The sequence below is a fragment of the Phalangium opilio genome, unplaced genomic scaffold, assembly GCF_054372755.1.
Source record: "Phalangium opilio isolate 3A_F unplaced genomic scaffold, DU_Popi_V2 ptg000101l_1, whole genome shotgun sequence".
In the NCBI taxonomy this organism is placed as follows: Eukaryota; Metazoa; Arthropoda; class Arachnida; order Opiliones; family Phalangiidae; genus Phalangium; species Phalangium opilio.
Window position 1 is genome coordinate 5,008,901 of NW_028324204.1, and position 13,375 is coordinate 5,022,275.

Consider the following 13,375-nt stretch of genomic DNA (forward strand, 5'->3'; position numbering starts at 1 on the left):
GAGGTGCAGTGAAAATGCCTTTGGTATTTTGGGAGCTAGGTGGCGAATATTTAGAAGACCTATTATACTTTCACCGGATAACGTGGATTTGGTTACTAAAGCCACAGTCGTGTTACACAATTATATAATAACAGAGGAGGAAGTGCTAGAAGGGCCACAAAGGGTCTATTGCCCCCCTGGTTATGCCGAAAATGAACTATGGAAAGCTGAACCTGCAAATGCACTAGCTAGCATACCACCAACTCAGGCTAGGAATTTTTTAAGAGATGCAGCGAGAGTCCGTGACTTGTATGCCGAATATTTTTTTTCGGAAAATGGACAAGTGGCTTGGCAATGGGGTATCCCGGGTGTGAAAAAACCAGACATTTTAAAAACATTGACATGATCGTTGGAATATATGAATAAAAATTTCGAAATTTATTTCTTGAATATTGTATTTATTCCGATTCAGAATCAGAGATTAATGAAAATGCAGTTTGAATAACTTGTAGCTCAAATTTTTTTTGGTTTTTTGGGTTTTACCCTTCTGAAAATATCTGCTATGTATTTTCCAAATCTGTCAGCAGCATCCTCTGAAGACGTTTGGATACCAGAGTTTTCCGCTATTTTCAAAGCTATTCTAAAATATGAAATGAACAAACATCTTTTATCGGAATACATTTGTACGATACATTTTATCTTCCAAAAGTTTGTGAAGCTGCATACTTATCAATTTTATCGATTTGTTCATCAATATCATCATTGTTAGCTGGCGCACTGCGCTTGTTTCCTTTGCGTCGTGGTTGACTGCGACAAGATGAGGAAAATGATCTTTGCGAGGCTGAGCTTCGATCAGTTGGGTTGGATATTCCGGTAGTAGAAGAGCCACTACAAGAGGCCTCCGGAAAGATCGCAACTGGATCATCACCTCTATCCTCAACTGGTGTACCCACACCTCTATTCTCAACTGGTGTACCCTCACCCCCAGCCTCACCATTGACAAGAACAGCCGCATCTCCATTACCAAAAGTCTCCTCATCATCATTTTCAACTGGCTCATCTCCTCGTGCAAGGCTTGATAGTATCTGAAATGCAATTGTTTTTAATTACGTAGTCTTCAGATTATTTATTAAACTCACGTTATACGCTTGCTTATCACCATCATCCACATTCTCTTCGAGATTTTCCTCGATGTTAGATGAGGTTCTGTTTAGTAGGACAGATTTACTATCGTTTCACATTTAACATAAATGCGTTGACTTACTCTCTTTTTGAAATGACATTTTTCAAGAAAAGCATTTGCTTAAAATGTGTCCACTTTACTTTCTCAAAATCTTTTTCCGGATCGTAGCCTGATCCAGATGTTTTAACTTTAACCAGGGTCAATTTATTTCTAAATTGGTCTCGCAAATATTTCCAATCTTTTTTGGCCAGAGTTTCTTAACAATAATATTAAAATGTTCAATATTTTGATTGACATTTGTAGACTTTACAAAACGACTACCTACTAGATAAACCTGTTATTTGGCAAACATTGTCCCAAGCAGCATCCACAGCAAGATTGTCTTTGTGTGCCAAAAGACATTTATTCCAAATTACTTCATTTCCTTGTACGGCATTAATTACCTTCTCTCTCCTTTCTGCGACTTTTATTTTATTTTCCTTGCTATTATTTTTAATTATATCTTTTGCGGTAGACATTTTAATATTATCACGATTCACGACTACACTAATCAACACAATAGATATTGAAGAGCGCGTCTGCTTTACTTCCCCTGTGTATTTTCGCCTCTTGTCGTTCCTCTCATTGGCTACTAAAGAGCACGTGATGCGCGGCTGAGGCTGAAAGATCAAATTCATTTGATCTTGGCTGAAACTTAAAATCAACCTGTTTTCAGCGTCAGCTTTGGGTTTCAGCTTGAGAAACCAGTTTCAGCCACAATGCGAAATGTGTTGCTCAAACTGATTTTTGTACTCAGCTTTCAGTTTCAGCTTTGACCCTCAGCTTTCAGCTTCTTTGCGAAGCTACCTTAAGTCCGACTTGAATTTAGAATTTAAATCCAGAACATCATTTATTTTTAAACTTTGAATTAAATTTTTGCAACTGTGGTTCATGTTATCAAATAATCCTTCTCTATCATATAAAACGGTTTCTTTTTTACACTTATTTAACACCAGAGAAGGAACAACAAAATTAACAAAAATGTTTTAAAGTGTCCATGTCACATTTTTTTCTCATGTAGAATAAATAAAACTGGAAATTCTGGATGAGTCTGCAGATAGTAATTTGCCATGCATATTCCAAAAATACTTACATCACCCAAATCGCATATGACTTAGCAAGATTTTCGCTCTCTGCATGAGCGAAAATAACCACAATTTCACCTTTAAAAATTGTAATTTCCTTTATTACGCCTTTGAGAAGTTGATGGAAGAAATTTTTTCTGAAGTGATATTTCGTTAAATTGATTATGACACTCTTCTCGTTTTTCAACATTATTCTCCTTTTCCGTGTGCACAAAAGGTTTTTCAATTTGTTTACATGGTTTTTGTAGAACACTAGTATTACTCTTATGACGTTGGACCAATGTTTCATCTCCAATGTACTGTACTATAACAGGCACCAGAGTCTCATTTCGGTTTTCCTTCAGTTGGTAAACAACTTTGCTGAATCTAGAGTCGTATTTTGTAGTATTATCCGGCCTTAAGTATAGAAACACCTAGAAATTAGTTGATTATTGTTCTTTTTGGGGTATACCCTCCAATAAATTCTATCAGAATTAATGACCTTAGTGGCCTTTTCCTTTGGAACGTGAAACACGAAAATTTCACTACCTTTGGGTTTTATATTTTCCGGGATTGACGTTTCCAATACATTTCCATTAAATTTTTCCTCCAAACAAGAATGCAGAATTTCATTTATTTCTACGTTCTTCAGCTTACCATGGAAATCTCTACGTAATATACCATAGTTAATAATTTCGGTTTCTTGTTTTGATTCTACAGAAGTAGCAGTTTGTGTAGTTTGAATACGTTCGATGTATTTTGTTGGAGAGTCCAAGGAAGTTTCTTTGTCTTCCCTTAATTTAGAGTCTAAACTTGAAGTCTCGTCTACAATGTAAATTGGTTCTGTTATGCATTTTTCATTACATACAGGGTGTTTCTGATAAGTCTGCCATAAATCAAGGGGCGTGTTCTTTGGGTCAAACTGAGTGGAAAGTGTCAAAGAACATGGGGTGTACAAGAATTTGCAACGAAGATATGGCCCCCCAAACATTGGCCCCTAAAACAAGAAAATATTCGAAAATGTAGACTAAAACAAATTCAGCCTTATCAACTTGTTTAGAAATATGAGACAATTTCAATAGTTTCCCTCTAACATCGTTATTGAACTTTCACCTGGCAGAAGTGTATTAAATGAGTAGAAGTATGCCTACTCTAGTAAAGTAAATTCAATGGTACCTTTCGGTTGGTATTACTTTTATTCTTAACAAGTTAACATGGACGTTACAGGTATTGTTCAAAATGTCCACCAAAGTAGTGAACCACCTAAAATATGGAGAGTTAATTAGGTCATTTAATTGGGTCGCCAGCCTTCTAGCGCGCTAGACTCGCGCGTGTATACTCGCGTGAGTTTAAAATGGGGGAACACCGGTTTTTTATCCGGGGGGGTTTCTCTGAGTTCGTTTATTGGTCGAGAGTGGGGGTCGCCAATTGATTAGGTCTTTGTTAATTGGTTAAGGGCGGGAACTTCTTTAGTCGTGACGTAATGGCCAGACTTTGATAAGAGGGTGTTAGCTTATGCGATGTATGTTAGACATCTGTTAACGTCTCGAATTTCAATCGAGACAATTTTATGTACGTCTACATGTTATCCGTTACTCGGTCATTGCGCTAGAAAGATATTACTATCAGAAAAGTGACTAAACAAGATGTCGCGAATAGTTTTAAAGGTATTGACTGACAACGTAATCTTTAACTGTAAAAATTTAGTTTAATTGTACGAATTTATATACATAAATAATAAATAAATGAAAAATACAGAAAATAAGATATAATTGAAAAATACATAAAAGTAAGATATAAAATGAAAATACACAAAATATATAAATATGAATAAATTTAAAAAGTAATCTTTAAAAGCAAAGGCCCCTCTGTAACGAATAAATAGAGTATTATTATACCCTACTTTAAACCTTTTCAAATACTAATATATACTTACCACCCGACACGATGATTTGGATCGGGGTGTCGCGCGGTACTGCAAAAGATTAGTTTACAATTAATAAATGATTCATTAGTTTACTATTAATAAAAGTTTTCTATTTACCGTCAGATAGGTTTAACGTGATCTCGCGATGATCGGCGCCAGGAATCGGAGGTCCTTCCTGAATGACAACAGCCTGGGGTGGTTGTTGAATTCGCTCAAGCGGATCAACGGAAGGAAGGATGTTTGGAGGAGGGGAAGGAGTACCAGGGTATGGGGGAGGAGGGGTTTCGATACGGGGCCGGTATTCAGTGTTGACAACGTTACGTAAAATGGGGATGTCTATGTCGCTATCGTCACCCCAATTACTCTCCCACGAATAAGGAGATTCAGCGCCGGCCGGAATTAAATTACGATTGGGTGCCGGCGAAACCGGAGCTTCGTCGGCTAAACCCCAATCAACCGAACCGGAGCGGCTCTGAGGTGCCATTTCCTGAGCGTTGAAAAAGACCTCAATTTTTCTAGCTCTTACCAGAGCGCATCTATCTCCGTTATGCGGGAATCGTAAATGGGGGTCATAGACATCTTCCCCTCCAGGCATAATACGAATTGAAGGGGCACCCAACCTTCCTATATCCACAACGCGGAGGTTTCCAAGAAAAAAATTTAAAAATTCTTTTTGATCTGGCCCTTTTACGTAAACGGTATCGCAACCTCGGGTTAATTGTTGAAGTACGGTTCGGATCTCGTCTTGACCGTATTCACCATCGCGCCCCAAACCGGAATGTCTGAGGTTATTATAAATAACCGTGTTATCCGTTCTACGGAAACACTCCTCGTCAGGAATTTGAAAATTCCTAACGCTACGCTCACCGCTATCGCGTATACACCCAATCTAATAAAATGAAAACACACGTGTAAGGGAAAATTCTAAAATATTAGTTAAGATTTAATACCTCTTTGACTAGAAACCTACAACGTAGGTTCCTTGCTCGACTAAAAACGATCGCAAAGCTCGTGGCGATGAAAATGAGGGACTCCCTGTTTTAAAAATATATCTCTTAATCGAGGGTTTAAATCTAATAGAAAATACGTACATTATATATATTTTAAGTTTTAAAAAATGAAATAAAATAAAGATGAGGCGTTAGAAACTATAAGAAAATAAGTGTTACTATTGACTAACCATTTTAAAATTACCGGAGAAATTACATACATTTTATAGCTTTAAATTTAGAAGAGTTGTAACGGAATGAGTAAAGAGGTGATATTTAGAGGTATATAGTGATGTTTTAGAAACTAAAGACATTAAGATAAGGGTTACTACTAACCATTTTAAAATACTTGAAAAATACTTACATTTTATAGATTTAAATTTAGAAGAGTTGTAACGGAATGAGTATAGAGGTGATGTTTAGAGATGTATAGTGATGTTTTAGAAACTAAAAGACATTAAGATAAGGGTTACTACTAACCATTTTAAAATACTGGAAAAATACTTACATTTTTTGTTGCGAGACTAGAAGAGCAAGCTATTGAGTTTATGAAAGTTTTCGTTGTATAGAATACAAAGGCTTTAACGTTGTATTTATACATATTTCTCACCCATGAGTATACTAGGAGTCCGATAGTAACACGAAACCGTTCAAAGATTATAGTATAAGTTAGTTATAAAATTTTCGATAGTTAACTGTAACCTTAAGATTACTCGTGAAGAGTTGGGTAAAAAAGTAAAGAAAAACAGATGTGTTCGAAGACTTTGAAAATAAAAGATACGAATGAAATTTAATATTATTGAATCTATACACATGTAATAACGTAAATAAAGACGGTCATCGACGCTAGGAAAGAGAGTTATAAAATATCGATAACTAAGTTTATTCCTAAGATTACTATTGAACGATTTATATAAAATGAAAACCAGATGTGTTTGGAGACTTAAAAATAAATGATACGAATGAAATTTAATATTATTGAATCTATACACATGTAATAACGTAAATAAAGACGGTCATCGACGATAGGAAAGAGAGTTATAAAATATCGATAACTAAGTTTATTCCTAAGATTACTATTGAACGATTTATATAAAATGAAAACCAGATGTGTTTGGAGACTTAAAAAATAAAAGATACGGATGAAATTTAATATTATAGCGTAAATAAAATACGTTCATCGCGATGGGAAAGAGTTAGTTATAAATTATCACACGCCGATAACTGATTTAATTTTGACCTAAAGGTTATAATTAAACAATTTCGATAAAAAGTAAAGAGAAGCAGATGTCGTTGAAGTATTAAAAATAAAAGATACGAATTTAATATTAATCAATCTATATACATATATTGACGTAGTTAAGTAATATGAAACCGTGTATTATGAGACAGAGGTATTCATACCCCTTACATTAAAGAATAGATCTCTTGGACTTATATCTAGAAAAGATAAAACCCGTATAGTATAAAAGCTCAGACTCAACGTTTGAGATTCATTCGTGCCGAAATTACTGCACTAACATCCCGCAGCAAGAAATTTCTATTCCTGAGAATGGTGAGTGCTTTATACTTTTTCAATGAGATTAGAATATTTAGTTTATAGGAAATAGTTATTTCAATAGGCCGAATCAAAGGATACGACACAATCCTGTGACAAAGAAGTAGAGACCTTGTTATCTCAGTCGGGATATAAAAAGGAAGATTGGAAAGATCATATAATAGAATATGGCCGGGATAGATTATTAGGAGTTAAAATATCGTCGTTCAGGGGTACTTTATACATCGATATTAGGAGGTACGCGAAATCAAAGAACCCTCGAAAACCGTTTCCCATCCCTACTAAGGACGGTATATGTATTAAATACGAGAGCGCATTTGAACTTAAATCAATTCTGAACAACGCTCAGGGAGATTGGGGCGCAACGGTATATATGTCAGAAGAACCCATTCAAATAGCCGCCACGCCTGATCGAGAAATAGCCATCTTTAAATACAGAGGACAACCCTATGAGAAGCAGTTCGTAATTAGAGATTCAGACGATCTCCATAACATAATAGTTGCCTTGGAGAAAACAATCAATAGATTTGAAGAACTTTCCCATTAAGAAAAAATGTCGGACACTTCGTCATCCTCAGATGATGAACTTTATCCCATCGATTTATCCACAAAATTTAGACCTGAACAATATTTCAAGATAGATAAAATATCTAATCGAAAATCTAGAAAATATAAATGTATTACAACAGAATATAATGTTAAATTCCGTAACTTAGAAGAACTAAAATTAACCAAAATTCATGATCAACTTTCCCAAATATTAACATCTCTTATAAACCAAATCACGCAAAATAATGAAGAGTATAACTTAATTAGATTCGCCATAAGCTCCGACGCGTTAGAGAACCCTGTAAATTTAAGATTTATGGCGATAAATGAGTTAACTCCTGATCGATTACTCTCTAGTATCGAAAAGGTGGCTCAGTCCAAACGTAGTCTTTTATTAGAGGGTTCTCTAAAAATTGATGTTATTCTTTTAAAATGCAATGTTCCAATGACAGGTAGAAAAGCGGTGCATAATCGAACTATAGCTGAACTGGATAAATATATTGACCAAGGTTATGCTTACATACCTATTAGAAATAATGATACTCTATGCGTTTCTAGAGCCTTAGCCGTGGGTAAAAGTCTAGCTGATCGAACTTACTTAAAATCAATAGGAAAGCTAAACGAGTTTAATCAATGGAGGTTCCGATTATTAAGAAATGTAGACCACCCTTCCCAAAAAACCGCGGCTTTAGAGTTACACGCATTAGCCGAACTCCCGGAGGGTCCTGTAGATTTATTGGGTGTTCAAAAGTTTCAAAATGCCCTGTCAGATTACCAGATTGTAATTTTTTCCGCGGAAGAGAAGTTTGAGAAAATATTTATAGGTCCTCACAAGGAAAAAAAAATTTTCCTCCTCAAAGTTGGAAATCATATGCATGTTGTACGGTCTTATACCTCAATGTTCGCGGCTAGGGCTTATTGTCAATACTGTTTAACCCTATTTTACGGTCCGGAAGAAAAATCTAGTCATTCTTGTTCGGAAACGGCTATGTGTTACCGCTGTCAAACAACTGAGGCTTATCACGAAAAAGACGAGTATAAACTCATAAGATGCGAGGAGTGTAATAGATATTTAAAGGGAACCGAATGTTTTAATAACCATAAGGGAAACGGAACATGTGATTCTTTGAAACGATGCGGAAATTGCGCTCGCGAAATAAAACCAAATCATAAGTGTGATCTAACGTGTAAAAATTGTAAAATTACGCATGAAAAAAATCATTGTTGGGTGATGCCCCTAGATATTGATTATCCTCCTGTTCGTCTTCTATACTTCGATTGTGAAACTATCCCTTTAAATAATGAACACACTCCCGTACTCTTGGTTTCCGCTGCGCAAGAATCCGTTGATTCAAAAGAATTTACCATTCGTGTCTTTAGGGGCTTTGATTGTATAAAGGATTTTATAGACTATCTTTTCCAATGTGAGACAAGCTCTATTAAAAAGGGAAATAAGAAAGTAAAGGTTGCGCGAATGTTGTTTTCCGATGTAATCTGCTGCGCTCATAACGGGGCAGGGTTCGATTTTTTCTTTATATTGAAAGAAATACTTAGAAGGAATATAGTTCCTGAGCCTATCTTCAACGGTTCAAAAATCATGGCACTCTTCTTAAAAAATCTAAAGATCAAATTCATTGACAGTTACAGATTTATTAGTGTCCCCTTAAGAAAATTTTCATCTACATTCGATCTCGGGGAAGAAAAAAAAGACTATTTCCCGCATCTGTTCCATAATGAAAAAACGTTAGACTATGTAGGCCCTATACCCGAGATACATCAATTTGAGCCCGATAATTTTAAAGATAAGGAGCACGCGGATTTTATGAAATGGTATTCGGAGAGAAAGGATAAGCCCTATAATCTGAGACATGAGCTTGAAACATACGCTATTCAAGATGTTAAGGTCCTACAATTAGGAATGGAAAAATTTAGAGAGTTATTTAGGAATGTCTCCGGGGTCGACGTGCTTAACGTAGGTGGTATTACCATAGCGGGAACAGTAACTAATATTTTCCTTCACAAACATCTTGAAAAATACACACTAGGTGTCGTACCTGCAAAGGGTTTTCGTGGAAATTTTAGTATCGGAGCCTTAAAGTGTATAGCCTTGGAAGAAAAATTACGCGGGGTAAAATTTCAAACTGCCTTGTCATTGGAAGGGGAAAAAAGGGTGTCAAACTATTTAATAGACGGATATTGTAAAAATCCTGAAATTGTTTTAAACTATAACGGATGCGTGTATCACGGATGTGTAAAACACACAAAACATTACGAGTACAATCCTATAGTTAAAGATCTAAACAGAAATGTCTACGAAAGAACTCTAGATAGGGAAAATTATCTAAAAAAGATTTTACCGAACGCCGAACACCTCAATATTTGGGAATGCGAGTTCAATGAGAGATTACGAGATGATCCTGACGCTAAACTCTATTGTGACAGTTTAAAATTTAAACAACCAATTGGATCCAGGAGTGCCTTGTACGGGGGAAGAAGCGAGTGTATATGTCTGTATTATAAGGCAAAACCGGGCGAGTCTATTCAATACCTAGATATCTGCTCGCTCTATCCTTACGTATGTAAATGGGGCGTATTTCCTAAAGGTCATCCTGAAATTATTACGAAAGACTTCAACTTTGAACCTAATTTTTATTTCGGTCTTATTTCTTGTCGAGTATTAGCGCCTGAAAATCTATTTTTGCCTGTCCTTCCAATTAAAACTAAAAAGAAACTTTTCTTTGCTTTGTGTTTAAAATGCGTTGAAACTGAACAATCAGTCTGTACACATAATTCGGAAGAAAGATCCTTCTGTGGTTGTTGGCCAAGTCCCGAGGTATATCTAGCAGTTAAAAATGGATATAAGATTCTAGAGTTTTTTGAAGTCCAACATTACAAAGATAAGTTTGACAGAAAAGAAAATACCGGTTTATTTGACACGTTCATTGATTGTTACCTTAAAATTAAACAATCTAGTTCAGGTTGGCCTTCGGGAATAGAAAGCGAAGAGCAAAAAGAAGCGTATTTAAAATCAATTTATGACCGAGAAGGAATAGTTATTAATAAAGAAGAGATAGTGGACAACCCCACTCTCCGCGCCATTAGTAAACTATGTCTAAATTCGCTTTGGGGAAAAATGGGCTACAATACGGATAAGAGAAAAAATGTATACATTGACTCTTACGCTGGATTAGTTCAGATAATAACTGATGAAACGAAAGAACTGTTAGACCTGAAACCGGTAAACGATAAAATCTGTTTAGTCAGTTATAAACTAAAAAAAGAATACGCTCCTACCTACTACAAAGGAAGTCCCACGATAGCTTCCTTTGTTAGTTCATTAGGACGTATCGAGTTGTATAATACGATAAGTAAAATGGGTAAGAGGTTACTTTATTGTGACACTGATTCATGTATAGTTGTAACAAAGGAAGGGGAATATCTACCACCCTTATCTAGTAATCTAGGGTGTTGGACGGATGAGTTAAAGGGTGAGACGATTCTCGAATTTGTCTCGACAGGGCCTAAGTCGTACGCTTACCGTACCACAGACGGTAAATCTGTTATTAAAATGAAAGGTATTACCCTTAACAGAAGAAATGAAGAAATCATTAACTTTGATTCGATTAAAAGTGTTTTATATAGTCCCTCTAAAACTTTGTCGGTCACCGTTCCATTTAATGTTGTAAGACGTAAAGAAACAGCTACACTTTTATTAGGCAATCTAAAGAAAACCTTTGGATATAGTTTCAATAAACGTAGAGTCTTAGAGGATTACACAACACTTCCTTACGGATATTTAAATCATCAAGACCCGTCTGCCACGTCAAATGAGTAAACGGACCACTAAACATCGGGTCACGTTTTCCCACCTTGTTAAAGTGAGAGTGATACCGTACGAAGATCGAGTCAACTACGAGTTCATAGACGATATTAGAGAACGTTTTAAAAATGGAGAACGGGTTAGAGTATCGCCTCCGCTTAGAAACACCGATGACCATTTTACTGGCTGGTCCAAGCAGCTCGGGAAAAACAACGTGGGTAATAAATTTACTCAAATATAAAGACATTATCATGGACAAACCTCCTGATAGAATAGTCTATTGCTATAGCGTTTATCAGGACATTTTTGATGAACTGAAACTCTTTTTACCTATTGAATTCCACGAAGGACTAATTCCTAATGATCCTGATTTTTTTGATAAGAGAATAAATAATCTTTTAATCCTAGACGATCTAGCTAACACCTGTACCAAACAGGAGTTTATAAGTAATCTTTTTTGTGTCGGGAGTCATCATTTATCTTTAAGCATCGTGCTGCTGTCTCAAAATGTCTTTAACCCAGGTAAATATTCTAGAAATATATCATTGAACTGTTCTTATATCGTTATGTTTAAAAATCCTAGGGATAATAACCAGGTTCGCTATTTAAGTCGTCAGCTTTTTCCTACAGACACCAAACGCCTAACAGAAGCGTACGAAGAGTGTACCGAAAAAGCGTATTCTTATATCTTAATAGATCTAAAACAAAGTACCGATAATAGTTTAAGACTTAGGTCCAATATATTCCCTAATGAAGGACCGATGGTAATCTACGTTAGAAAATAATAATCCATAAAATATAAATCTCAATTTATTTAACCTCATTTCGAGACATGCCTTTACCCGTGTCGGTTAGGAATCAATTACCCTTTTTAAATCTCTTGCGTAAAAGCGGTGTGAAACAAAGAAAACTTTTAATATCAAAGTGTACGCGACCCCAATTGGATTGTATAAGCGGTATTTGTTATAATTTGAAGAACGGAGGTATTCCATTGAATCGACATAAAAAGAAAAGACTTCAACGTTACAAAAACGTTATAAGGTATTTATCCAAGAGAGGTTTAAGCGACAAAAAGAGGCGACAAGTGTTAATTAAACAGGTAGGAGGATTCTGGCCGGCGTTGCTTTCAATGTTAATACCGACAATAGCTTCGGTCTTTACTAGATAATGAAAAAGTGCGTTTTAGTACCAGCGGCTTTACTGACGGACAATCAAAAGGAAGTTAACAGTTTAGACAACGCCATTAAAGAGGTACTGAGAAAACCTGGTTCTGCCGAGGAAAAATTGAAGGAGTACCTTTTAACTCTTCAGAAATATTTATCTTTAAAGAGTTTAGCGGAGCCACCAAGCGTTACTATCTTGCCACCTACAACGAGTTCGTCTTTTCCAGCACCCGGAGTGTCAAGCAAGATACAGCCTCTAAGTCCTTCATCCTCGTCTTGGATTCCTCCATCGTGGCCTACCCCTATCCAGAATATACCTATTAATATCTCTACCCCCTCCCAAATTGTCCCTACTAATGTCGCTACCCCTCCCCAAAGTATCCCTTTTAATATCTCCTCGAGTCTGACTACCCCACAGCCTATAATGAGTAGTACAGCAATGGGTCAAACACCGGCGATATCGTTTACTACGCCAGCGTCTCTCTCTCGAACGACCAGTATGCCAATTTTAACACCCATGGGACCCGTGGTACCGAAACAGTCCGGGACGTCTCAAACGCCGAGTATGCCAGTTTTAACACCCATGGTACCGAATCAGCCCGTGGCGTCTCAACAGGCCTTATCAACGAAGGGCGCTTCTGGTTCAAAGTTCCGGAAACTTAACCCTAACGATGAGACTTCGCCGAAAAAAAGACTCGCGAAAATTACATCTACGAAATCAAAACCGTACCCTACACAAGCCAAAATAAAAAAGATCGCGAAGCTAGTTTGAAAGAACTTCAAAAGCCCGAATCTAAGATCGAATGGGTAACTTATAGAAAGGCAAAAAAATAACCTTAATAATGATTATTACATTAAAAGCATCTAACTCATTATATTGAAAAACACGTATCTGATTATATAAAAGCATGTATTTGAGTATATAAAAAAGCTTGTATCTGATTATATATAAAAGCATGATAATTACAATTTATATAAAAAATTATAATCGAATAATAAATATTTTTATTCTCGCATTCAATACAAGTGTATCTGATTATTAAACATTACAACTTTAATATTTTATTGGTTACATTTTTCATATCTATGTCTTAACAAGTGAAG

The 13,375-nt window shown here is 36.0% G+C and overlaps 2 protein-coding genes across 2 annotated transcripts; both read left to right on the forward strand.

The window, feature by feature from the left end:
• Positions 1 to 7,292: 7,292 nt before the first annotated feature.
• LOC149631009 (uncharacterized) lies at positions 7,293 to 11,123 on the forward strand. Its single transcript, XM_089851207.1, has one exon. The coding sequence runs from the start codon at positions 7,293 to 7,295 to the stop codon at positions 11,121 to 11,123; it is 3,831 nt and encodes a 1,276-aa protein (XP_089707333.1).
• A 288-nt stretch (positions 11,124 to 11,411) lies between these two features.
• On the forward strand, positions 11,412 to 13,043 carry LOC149631010 (uncharacterized). The gene is made up of 3 exons (XM_089851208.1): positions 11,412 to 11,872; positions 11,964 to 12,207; positions 12,273 to 13,043. The coding sequence occupies exons 1-3, from the start codon at positions 11,859 to 11,861 to the stop codon at positions 13,041 to 13,043; spliced, it is 1,029 nt and encodes a 342-aa protein (XP_089707334.1). The 5' UTR covers positions 11,412 to 11,858.
• Positions 13,044 to 13,375: the final 332 nt, after the last annotated feature.